The sequence below is a fragment of the Nothobranchius furzeri genome, chromosome 13, assembly GCF_043380555.1.
Source record: "Nothobranchius furzeri strain GRZ-AD chromosome 13, NfurGRZ-RIMD1, whole genome shotgun sequence".
NCBI lineage: Eukaryota > Metazoa > Chordata > Actinopteri > Cyprinodontiformes > Nothobranchiidae > Nothobranchius > Nothobranchius furzeri.
The window spans coordinates 22,312,334-22,323,549 of NC_091753.1; the positions used below are offsets into that span (position 1 = coordinate 22,312,334).

An 11,216-nucleotide genomic window follows, 5' to 3' on the forward strand; every position below is an offset into this window, starting at 1 on the left:
ATTGTTGTCTTTTAATAACAGGCTCCTAACAGAAAGGTGCTATTTCAGCTACGATTCACTCCTCTGCGGTTCTGACGGAGCGTTCATCTTTCGTGGTCATCTTTTGTTTGCACAAATTACCTAATCAGTGTTTACCTGCTCTCTTTAAGTTTGATTCAAACCAGCAGAATACTCCTAAACTGCAGAAGTTGTGCTGTTTTTAGACACCAGTCAGCTGATGCGCAAGCTGCCATTTTCCTCTCGGCTCGCTGTTCTCCGTGCTGTCACATGGTGACATCACATTCATAAACTTTATGGAAAGTCTCCAAAAGTTGGGCAAAACATTTTTAACTATTTAATTAAAACAGAAAATTCAACCACACTTCTGTTTTTACATTAAATTACTTGTATTTATTTATTTTTGCTTTAATATTTTTTAATCCTCCTCTCCTACATGCACTGTATTGGTTTTTTATTTTATTTATTTATTTTTTTAAACTGACATCGTTGTTTTTTTTTATTCTGGCTGTACACGGTAATACCGCCCAAGCCTAGTAGTGTAACATTACAAGTTACTTTTTATGTTGCTTTTGATCTCTTAAAATTCACATATTTTGCCTTGTCTTGCTGGCAGGAACCACCATTCTGCATAAACTCTGAGGAGACATAAGGGACCTAATCACTGATGATCTTCATCAACAATTTAAAGAGCTCATCTCATCAGTATATCATCATTGCAAGGAATGACCTTGTGACCCTTCTGGCAAATGATGGAAAGACATGCGCCTTGGACAAGTTATTCAAGCGCTACCAGGTTAGCAACTTGACCTATCCACCCCAGCTCATCCCAGCGTTCACCTTTTTCAAATATATCTACAAGGTAACTATCTCAACCAACAGGAGGCCCACCGTACTAGAACTGATCTCAAAGCTTCAAGCTACGTAGTAAAAATCTATGTACAAATGTCCAAAGTATCGGGACCACCAACCCATGACATTTATAGACAGTGTGCTTTTTCAGGTTCACGACCACAGATCATCTGCTACATGAAATGGACAATAAAGAAGAGCCAGAGACTGATCCTGGGTCAGTTATGTTTGTGAGAATCATAACAGCAAGGAACTTTGAGCATTTTTATCCCTATGCTGTACAAAAATCTAAAGACTGAAGTTATCAGCTTTACTGATTAAGGTGATTTCAAGCCTTTTCACAAAAGTTTGGGGTTTATTACAGATGAAATAGATTTAATTCCAAGGTACAAAGTTCATTTCAACTGGACTAACAGTTTTGAACATGTTTCCAAAGGACCATTCATACATTTTAAGACACCAAAAAATATTTTGCATATGGAAAAGTGGTCTGTTTATGCAAATGAAATATGTACATCTGACATTTCAAAAAAGAAAAGCAGTTGTGATTGATAACATGTTAAAAATGTCCATTGTTCCCAGCATGCAAATACAACAGAATCAAAAAATGAATATAAATGTAATACTGTCTAAAAAAATCTGTTTGGTTGAACTGTTTAGAGTAATTACTTCATTATTCAACTAGTCTGTAGATAACTGGTATTATTGAAGTGTTAAACTGAGCTAAAACTATACTATGAGGTTCCGAATGTGCCAAAAATGTGTCTATGTATTTCTGTGCGTCTCTATGTATTTGTACGCACACTGCACTGCGTTGCTGTAATGTGTGTCTATGTATTTATATGTGTCTATGTCTATGTATTTAAATGTGTCTATGTCTATGTATTTATAGGTGTCTATGTCTATGTATTTATAGGTGTCTATGTCTATGTATTTATAGGTGTCTATGTCTATGTATTTATATGTGTCTATGTCTATGTATTTATATGTGTCTATGTATTTATATGTGTCTAAGTAACGACAGACTGAGACAACAGCACGTGACAACAGCACCAGACAACAGCACCAGACAACAGCACGTGACAACAGCACCAGACAACAGCACGTGACAACAGCACGTGACAACAGCACCAGACAACAGCACGTGACAACAGCACCAGACAACAGCACCAGACAACAGCACGTGACAACAGCACCTGACAACAGCACGTGTCGACAGCACGTGACAACAGCACCTGACAACAGCACCAGACAACAGCACGTGTCGACAGCACGTGACAACAGCACCTGACAACAGCACCAGACAACAGCACGTGTCGACAGCACGTGACAACAGCACCTGACAACAGCACCAGACAACAGCACGTGTCGACAGAGAGTAACGACAGACTGAGACAACAGCACGTGACAACAGCACGTGACAACAGCACGTGACAACAGCACGTGACAACAGCACGAGACAACAGCACGTGACAACAGCACCAGACAACAGCACGTGTCGACAGCACGTGACAACAGCACCTGACAACAGCACCAGACAACAGCACGTGTCGACAGAGAGTAACGACAGACTGAGACAACAGCACATGACAACAGCACGTGACAACAGCACGTGACAACAGCACGAGACAACAGCACGAGACAACAGCACGTGACAACAGCACGTGACAACAGCACGAGACAACAGCACGAGACAAAAGCACGAGACAACAGCACGTGACAACAGCACCTGACAACAGCACGTGTCGACAGCACGAGACAACAGCACCAGACAACAGCACGTGACAACAGCACGTGACAACAGCACGTGTCGACAGAGAGTAACGACAGACTGAGACAACACTCGGAACCTCATAAAATACGACACACATTACAGCAACGCAGTGCAATACATAGACACACATTACAGCAACGCAGTGCAGTGAGTGTACAAATACATAGACACGCACAGAAATACATAGACACACATTACAGCAACGCAGTGCAATACATAGACACACATTACAGCAACGCAGTGCAGTGAGTGTACAAATACATAGACACGCACAGAAATACATAGACACACATTACAGCAACGCAGTGCAGTGAGTGTACAAATACATAGACACGCACAGAAATACATAGACACATTTTTGGCACATTCGGAACCTCATACTATGAAACACTTAATGGTTTCACTTAAAAAACACACGTTTTTCAAATCACATTCAGAAACCTTTTGTTTTACATGTTGGACAGAAAAATGGAATTGTGTTCATTTGCCATGCTATTGTTGGCAGGCATTTGAGATTTGATTGTGTTACAGCTTAATTATCTAAGCTGATTAAATAACAAAATGGATTATCTGCGGTCATGTTATGCTTTTATATGTTCTGTGAGCATTTAAAAATAAACATATTTAAAGCTGCCCTTTTCTCTTTAAGTTTCAGCACTTATTTTAACTACATTAAAAGCTACAATTCATGTGTTGCAATGACACATTTTAGCGTTAAAAAAGTTGACACAATTAATGTGTAAAAATGGGTTACACATTTAACGTGTTGAAATTAACACAACATGTGTTGTCCCTGATCACACTCCGCACATGTGTTAAAAAATAACACAACATGTGTCATTTTTGACACATGTGTTTTTGCTGTGTGGGGCGCGTCTGATCTGAACTGAGGAGCGGCGATCAGCGGCCGAATTTCGTGAGCGATTCGCTTCTCGGCGCTTCGCGGCGCTTCCGCGGCCGGTGTGTCCCCCCCTAAGACTCTGAGGGGGGAATTACCACTTCTTTAAATATTATATAATATTTCTATGGGAAGCTTTGTAAGTGCATTTTTTTGTGCTTGAATGACTTTAACGTTAGAAAATTTAAACGTTGGGAAAGGGTTAACAGAAAAACACTTAAAAAACACAATACGTTTACACTTACACTTTCTCTTGCTGCGCTGGCTTAAAACAACAAAACTAATAGCTTTCTCCTTACCTTGTCCATTTAGTTGGGCAAAAGTGAATGTGAAAGAAATTCTACGCCGCTAAACCACCCGTTTCCAAAACAAAAGGATCTGGCTGCGACCGCTGTCAACTCCCAACTACCGCTGACTGCATCCCGGAGATCGGGGCGGGGCTAAATGTGGGCGGAGTCAAACGTTTAGAGGTGGGTGGAGACAACTATTTGACTCCTGCGTCCTGCCCCTCTCTCAATGGAACCAGGAAACCGCTGTGTGTGTGCAATGCTGTAGCCGGGACAGAGGGAAGTAGCTGCCAAAATCAAGGTAAGCCAGGATTTTTCTTTCTCTGTTTTAACAATATCGAGGACCAATGTTGGGCGAACGTTTTATGAACTTGGAAATTAAAGGTTTTTTCCCCATTATATGAGTTTTAGATGATACATATAGCCTATTTTACACATGCGGCGTGACTTACTTTTGAGGAGAAATGTTTACAGGGTTCCCGCGGAGTCTTAAAAGCATTGAATTTATGAATTTGAAAGTAATACCTTTAAAAGACTAGAGAAACCCTTCAATTTTGGCATCTGGGTCTTAAAATTTGTGTTGGATGTAAGTTTTCTGTACTGCATTTTTCTTCTGAAGTTCATCAAAATATTCCAAACAAGTGATGACATGAAGAGAAGCACTAGTATTAATAAAGGCTATTTTTAGACATTTATTTCAATTTTGTGTCTTTACTGTTTGCACTGTTGCTTTTATACAATAGAAATACTGCAAGAAATTAGGGTAATAAAATTAACAATAATAATAAAAAAAACTCTTAAAATTAAACTAAAATATAGGCAACAAAAATTATTGTTAAGGTTCTAATGTAAAACCAGAGATCCGGTTATATTTTTAACCATTTGTTTAAAAATATCACCGATCTTCTACCAAGTGCCCACCCAGTGTTTTGTCAAAATATATTGGTAAAGTTGTATAGATAAATAAATGAAAACTAGTTCAAGAATTTTATTTTATTTATTTACTTTTTTGCTGATAGTGCTGTGAAATAGGTATTAATTTTCTATATGGCTTTAGAAAGATCTTAAACAGACTTAATTTTAAGTTGAAAGAAACCTGTAGGAACACTTTTATAGCTTTGGGGAGATATGTTGTGTGGTCATGATTACTTTTTGGTGGAAAATATATTTTACAGGGGGAAATGTTAGTTTTTTAAGCTTTTTATGTTTGTATCTGAGTTCTACACCTGATGGGCTTTATTATTATGGTTAGAGTGCTAATCTGATACGTGTAATTATATAAACGTTTTGCTCAGTCAAGTGTCAACAGAATAACATGAATGTTTTCATAGTGAATGAATGTTGTCTTTGTATCACCAAGGTCTGAGGAAGACAGGGTGCAGGCACGAAAAAGACGGAGAGAGGAAAGAGTAAAACAGGTGAGAGACAATTTGACTGTTGCTTGCAGACTAAAGCATAATTCCTTCACTTATTTCAGGGCCTGGAAGTGGAAGTGGTCCCTCCTAAGAAGTCCTGCCATACTGAATTAGTCTGTGCAGCATCAGGTATTGTTCAAACAAGTATTATTGTACACAACCCCCTAGGTTGTCGAAATGGCATGTGGGAAGAATCAAGATTCAACTTTTTGTCATATGTACAGCTAGAAAAACACGCTTTCTGCACAATGAAATTCTTACTTTGCCAAGATTAGAAAATTAAGACCGTTCCAGACGAGCACTTTTTTTTTCAAAGCAAGTTTTTCAGTCATTTCTCTATTTTCATTAAACCAGAATACTAAGCAACTGATCTTTTTTACAACTTGCACTGTTAATATGCTTTTTATGAACCACAATCTTTTTCCTTTCTAGCAGAGGCTGAGAACTTGCTGGAACTGGACACAGGGAACAGAGTATGTTTTATATTGTTGGCTTTTCTTGTGTCATTGTTTCTTCTCCAACCTCTATTTTAATTAGAGGTGTCAAATAATAACCAACCAACTCCTCCTTCTCTCTTTCATCCTGCTTATCAGCTCCCTCGTGACTTTCATCCTCTCTCTGCGTACGCTGTTCTTTAGTAACAGCGGCAAAAAAGGACAAAATGTCCCTTTTTCTTTTTATGGCCGCTGATGCTTCCAGTCAGTGCTGCGAGAGAGTCATAGATAAATGAATACTGTGATCTAATCTCAACGTGTCTAAGGCTTAAAATGCAGCAACTTCATTTTTATTTTACAGTTAATGTTACAAAGGAAAAACAAATCAGTGTTAACTGTAGATAGACTCAGTTAGGAACTTAAAAGTAAATGACAGAAACGTGCGACTACGATCAAAACACTGATGTCAGGAAAATAAACTGTGTTGCTTACCTTTGTCTTTTCCTTTAGTCGTGCTCAAGAATTTCTTCGGGTCCCATTTAAACTATTTTTAATCTTTTATTCAAAAATCCAGTTCTGTCCACAGAGTGTGCAGCGCTCTAAAGGCTCCGTGTGAAACGCTGCAGCGCATTAGTTCCCGTCCCCGAGGCAGCGTGGGGAAAAAAAATCCGATCTCTTCAGCACAGGGGCCATAACAGGGGCCAGGGCTGGTTCTACAGGGGCCCAGGCCCCTGTGGGCCCCTGTTTAAAACCGCCAATGTGTATAAAGCCCATTAAGTTATTTATGGATAAATAAACCCAGAGGTTTGTTTACTGGTATTTTATGCATAAACAAAGTAACACATTTTTTGCCTCTAATCTGATGGTTTTATGATCATTATGGGTAAAAACAACTTTAGCAGTCTGAAGGACACAGACGTGATATGGTGTTCCACTGAAGATTGTGATTTCTCATTAAGTGTCAGCATTAAAGGGCACACACACAACGCAGAGAGAGAGAGAGAGAGAGAGAGAGAGAGAGAGAGAGAGAGAGAGAGAGAGAGAGAGAGAGAGAGAGAGAGAGAGAGAGAGAGAGAGAGAGAGAGAGAGAGAGAGAGAGAGAGAGAGAGAGAGAGAGAGAGAGAGAGAGAGAGAGAGAGAGAGAGAGAGAGAGAGAGAGAGAGAGAGAGAGAGAGAGAGAGAGAGAGAGAGAGAGAGAGAGAGAGAGAGAGAGAGAGAGAGAGAGAGAGAGAGAGAGAGAGAGAGAGAGAGAGAGAGAGAGAGAGAGAGAGAGAGAGAGAGAGAACTCCGCATGGGAGCGATGAAAGTCCAGCAGTCCTCCTTGGGGTCGAAGCACTCCACAGTCCTCAAACACTCCTCTCTGTTGTAGCCTCCTAAACACATAGATTGTGTTCAGAGTTCATCCAGCTTCCATTTAGCAAAATCATCCTTGTTCAACTAGATTTAGGCAAACCTGCTGCAATGAGTTTCCCGTTCATAGCTGCGGTGCCCAGGCCACAGCGAGCATAGTGCATGGGGGAGAGAGGGTGTTCCTCCACCCCCTCTTCAGGCTGGGCCTCAAAGCTGAGACTCTTCATCAGGCAGGGTGTAGCAGTGGGAGAAGTCTGAGGACTGTTGCGACCATGCAGGAAGATCACACACAGCACGCCGTCCAGCACAGCCAGACGCAGATAGTTGTTGTCTAGATACAAGAGGACACATTTCTGAGTCAACTTTTGTTTCTATAAAACAAAAACGTACGAGCTCTGCTGATCTGAACGTACTTGTGGTCTTCTCAGAGGCGATGTACTTCCACTCTCTCCTGGCAGTAGGTTTCAGGACATTTGCTGCTTGGTTGGAGGGTGAGAGGCTTCCTGAAGAGCTGCAGCTCTGCTGTCTCTGGGCGCTCTCGCGTGCTGGTTTCTTCTGCAAAAGCACAACGCAGCTACAGAAGCCGAGCTTGCACCACAGACTCATCGGTGGCCAGCCTTTGAGCCAGTTGTTCCAGCTGGTGTGACTACTACAATCCAACACCACACTATGCTGAATGATGTGCACAACTGCTGCTGTTTCTTAACCCATAACTCAAGCTAAAGCCCAAAAACTAGCTCGCCATTGCCTGCCTTAGCTGAGCCTAACTTAAAACCTCAACACCGACAAGGTGTTAAAGCACATTTACGCTAAAGTGCCCGGTTAAGTTGTTAAATAAAGCAATCAGACCTAGAGGCTTCCTAATTACAGTGAAGCCAGGCACAAGCTGCTGAGTACCTGCACAAACTGAAGGTGGTCCTCCTCGCCACCAAACACTTCATTGTGCCCCTCCATCCACCAGCTTGTGGTCAGGTGAGTAGTAGAGTTTGCACCTAAAAAACAGACACGAACAACACACCCATGTGGCTGTCTCCATGGCAACACACTGAGAACCCCAACAAAAAGGGAGGAAGAGGAGGGGGTGGCAGATTGGTGAGGAGGAATAGGGGGAAGGGACAAAGACCTGGATCTTCAGCGGGATGGGGAACGTCGCTCTAAAGACACGCAGGAGGCTGCTGCTGCTGCACAGAGTGGGTTAAAAATCTGAGCTCAAGAAGGGAGCTGCTGGGTTTGTCACAAGCTCTTCTTAAAGGTGCATCTATAAAAAGAGGGAACTTGAGGAAAGTTGATAGGCTGCATCTGGAAAGATCTTCGTCAGAGGAGCTTCTCGCCACTCCTGCTGCTTGGAAACTGGTCCTTGAGCTGGAGGTTTGGTCGCTGTTACGGCTGCCACAACCGCAATTCAGAAAGAATTCACAGAAGTCACACTTTTTAACTTACACAAAATCCCAACAAGAGAAAAAAAAAGATTTAACGAAACCACGCTCATTCAGTCGAGTCCAAACTGAATTCTACATGAAGTCACGCAGCGTCGTCTTCAGCACAGGTTTGACAAAACAGTGTGAATCTGTACATGAGAAAACTGCCCAGTAGCTTATGTGGGTGGTTCATGAATGTGCTAATGGACATAATCATAATGTGAGTGGATGAAGGGGGGGGGCTTAGTTTACTAAACTCTAAATGCTTGTGAGTAATGAGATCTAGTAAACTGGGGGATGGATTTATCTGTGTGAGGAGAGATAGATGGGGCACAGTGTTGCTTGGCTGCAAAGAGGAGCGGCTGAGAGGCAGTAGTCCTCTCCTCCCTCTTTTCTCTGACTCATTTACCCTGGTGGCTCAGTCCTGGCTCCTCGGTCGGGTCTCCTGCTGCTGCTAATAAACCTACAGGAAAAATCAACGGGGAGGAGCGCCTGTTAGTGCTGGGGCAACAAACGTGCACCTGTTCAGATAGTAAAGGGGCAGTGAGAAAACAAAAATCAAGGACCAGACCTTTCGGAACCTTTTGAGTTTTTGTTTCAGATGAGACAAGCCCTGTAACGTTAACACGGGTTTGTGTGTGAACCCGCCACATACTCAAAAAATAAAAAGCACTAGAAACAAACTCAAAAGAAAAACAAGAGCAATGAGCAGCTCTTTTGGCTCACCTCTAATTTGAAGTATGGATCAGGGATGCAGAGTTTCTTACTGCAAAAACCTCAAATCAGAGGAAAACAAAAGAACAATCCTGACAAAGAAGCATGACGTTAGCATGCCAGTTCTACTTCAGTCCTTTTACCCACTCCTTCAGGTCACAAACAGGAGGAATCAGAGGAAAGGGAAGGGCAGAGTATGACTGAAGATTCGGTCTGAGAGGAGAGAAGGGGCTTTGATACTGACCTCTTCCATCAGTTGCTCCAGTTGGTCTCCATTCTCCCAAAGGCTACGCTGCACCCAGTTCCGCACTTTCGAGTAGAGCTTGCCGTTGCTGGGAAGGGTCAGGTGGTCTTCAAGCATCACCTCTAACTGTAAACAGAAACATGCCAGTTTCACTAATGATCTAGTCGCTCTCAGTGGCTAACTCCCAACAAAAAGTAGAACAGCAACAAGCTGATGTTACCTTTAATCTGGGAAGTTTAAGGAAGTCCTCCTGTTCAGACACATCCAGCAGATGGTCCTGGATGTAGGCGTCCACCTTGGCCAAATGTCTGGGGTCTCCCATGGAGCTGGCAAAGTTCCGAAAGGAAATTGCATTCTGGGAATCCATTTTCGACAGCAGGTAGTCGCCACAAATCTGAGTTGAAGATGTTAAAATGGAGTCATTTCATGGGCAACTAGGACTAATGAGGACTCGGAGTAGAAGATCTTTTTGAGGAAGAGCAGATGAAGAAATACATGCCTGTTTAACTCGTTCCATCTTGAACCTTCTGGCCGCAGAGTAAACGTCCTTGACTAGCTCCTTTTCAGCTTTCAGTCTGTTTTAAAACAACAAAGAGTTGATTTTTTTAATCTCACCATCACACAGAAATTAAATCAAGTCAATGGATAAACTGGATGCTAACTGGGCAGTGTAGGCATAGTTGAGCAAAACTTCCGCAGCCTCTGCGTTCAAGTCCTCAAAGGTGATATGAGAGATTCCAGGAGTCTCGATATCGCTGTTGAAGATCTCAAACAGGTAGGGGCTGCAGCAGGCCAGGACAGCACGGTGAGCCATCAGCTCATGACCACACACCTGGACAGAGGGCGCCAAAGTCAAAAGTTGTCACAATCAACTTGTTTGTTTGTTGGTTCGACTTACCTGCAGCCTAACATCACAGAACTGGCCACTCTTTCTCAGAGCGTTCATTTTGGCCACGATGGAATCCAGGAAGCTTTCATCCTCAAAGATCAAATATCTGTTTGGAATCATTTTGGTAAACTTACTTTAATTCCTGACAAAAACCACAGAATCACATAGAAAATAATGTTCAATAAAAAGTCATAGGCTTACCTAATGGAGAATAATCCAAATCCGGGGAAGCACCACTGCTTAGAGTAAAACAGGAACCAAAAGTGGGAAACGGGAAAAGCAGACAAGGTCTTCTTCACCCACAGAGAGGGACGGGAAGTTATCAGAAGAGAGGCCAGCCGACTACAGACGAGCGTAGAAGGGATGGTGGGAGCAGCCGCACGGACAAACTATCAGGCTAAAAGCGACTGTAATCAAGTCCTCGAGATCCCGTTGGCTATAGAGTGGAACTTATTCTGTGTTGGTCGTACATCATTACCTAGAGGGGAGGAAAAAGGGACAAAAAACAGGGAACTGAGGTTTGCTTTGCTTGGCCACAGAGCAGAATAAGCATGAGTCAGTTCCATGTGGTAAATGAGGCAACCTCAAACACGGGATGGCAGTTACCCCCCCCCCCCCATTCCTAATGGTTCTTCAAAAAGCTATTTTCCAAACACGCAGCAGAGCTGCTGTCACGCTGCATACAAAAGTCAACAGCAGGCTCCATCTCACAACCCGATTCATAAGTTTGGTTCCTAATTCAACCAGGGCCAGATTAACACTTTGTTGTACCCTGGGCAACAATATTCAAGGGCCCCATCATTACGACCCAAGGATCACCATAATATGGTCACATACAGAATATTTTACTGTAATATGCAGTAAATATACTCAATACTTGAATGCCTGACATCACGTAACCCGCTCAGGGTAACCTTTGACCCACCTCGTGTGGACTGACCAAT

The 11,216-nt window shown here is 42.4% G+C and overlaps 2 protein-coding genes and 1 pseudogene across 3 annotated transcripts in view; all 3 read right to left on the minus strand.

Annotated features, from left to right (window-relative positions):
• The window catches only part of LOC139062475 (transcriptional protein SWT1-like), a 35,738-nt gene extending 29,279 nt beyond the window's left edge, over positions 1-6,459 (minus strand). The window contains exon 1 of one of the 2 annotated variants that reach the window (XM_070543399.1): positions 6,150-6,459. Coding sequence is in view for 1 of the 2 variants with exons in the window: in XM_070543398.1 (XP_070399499.1) it covers positions 3,821-3,829 (9 nt within the window). In the remaining variant the exon portion in view is untranslated. Of the gene's footprint in view, positions 1-3,820; positions 4,634-6,149 lie in introns of those variants that run through there. The other variant, XM_070543398.1, reaches the window with a different exon arrangement.
• LOC139062409 (uncharacterized) lies at positions 6,220-8,306 on the minus strand (annotated as a pseudogene).
• A 204-nt stretch (positions 8,307-8,510) lies between these two features.
• On the minus strand, positions 8,511-10,768 carry LOC139061551 (influenza virus NS1A-binding protein homolog A-like). Its single transcript, XM_070543400.1, has 7 exons — positions 10,474-10,768; positions 10,282-10,414; positions 10,046-10,215; positions 9,883-9,958; positions 9,604-9,777; positions 9,384-9,509; positions 8,511-8,888 (listed from the first exon to the last, which is right to left on the minus strand). Exons 2-7 carry the CDS (start codon positions 10,390-10,392, stop codon positions 8,880-8,882), a joined length of 666 nt encoding a protein of 221 aa, XP_070399501.1. The 5' UTR covers positions 10,393-10,414; positions 10,474-10,768; the 3' UTR covers positions 8,511-8,879.
• Positions 10,769-11,216: the final 448 nt, after the last annotated feature.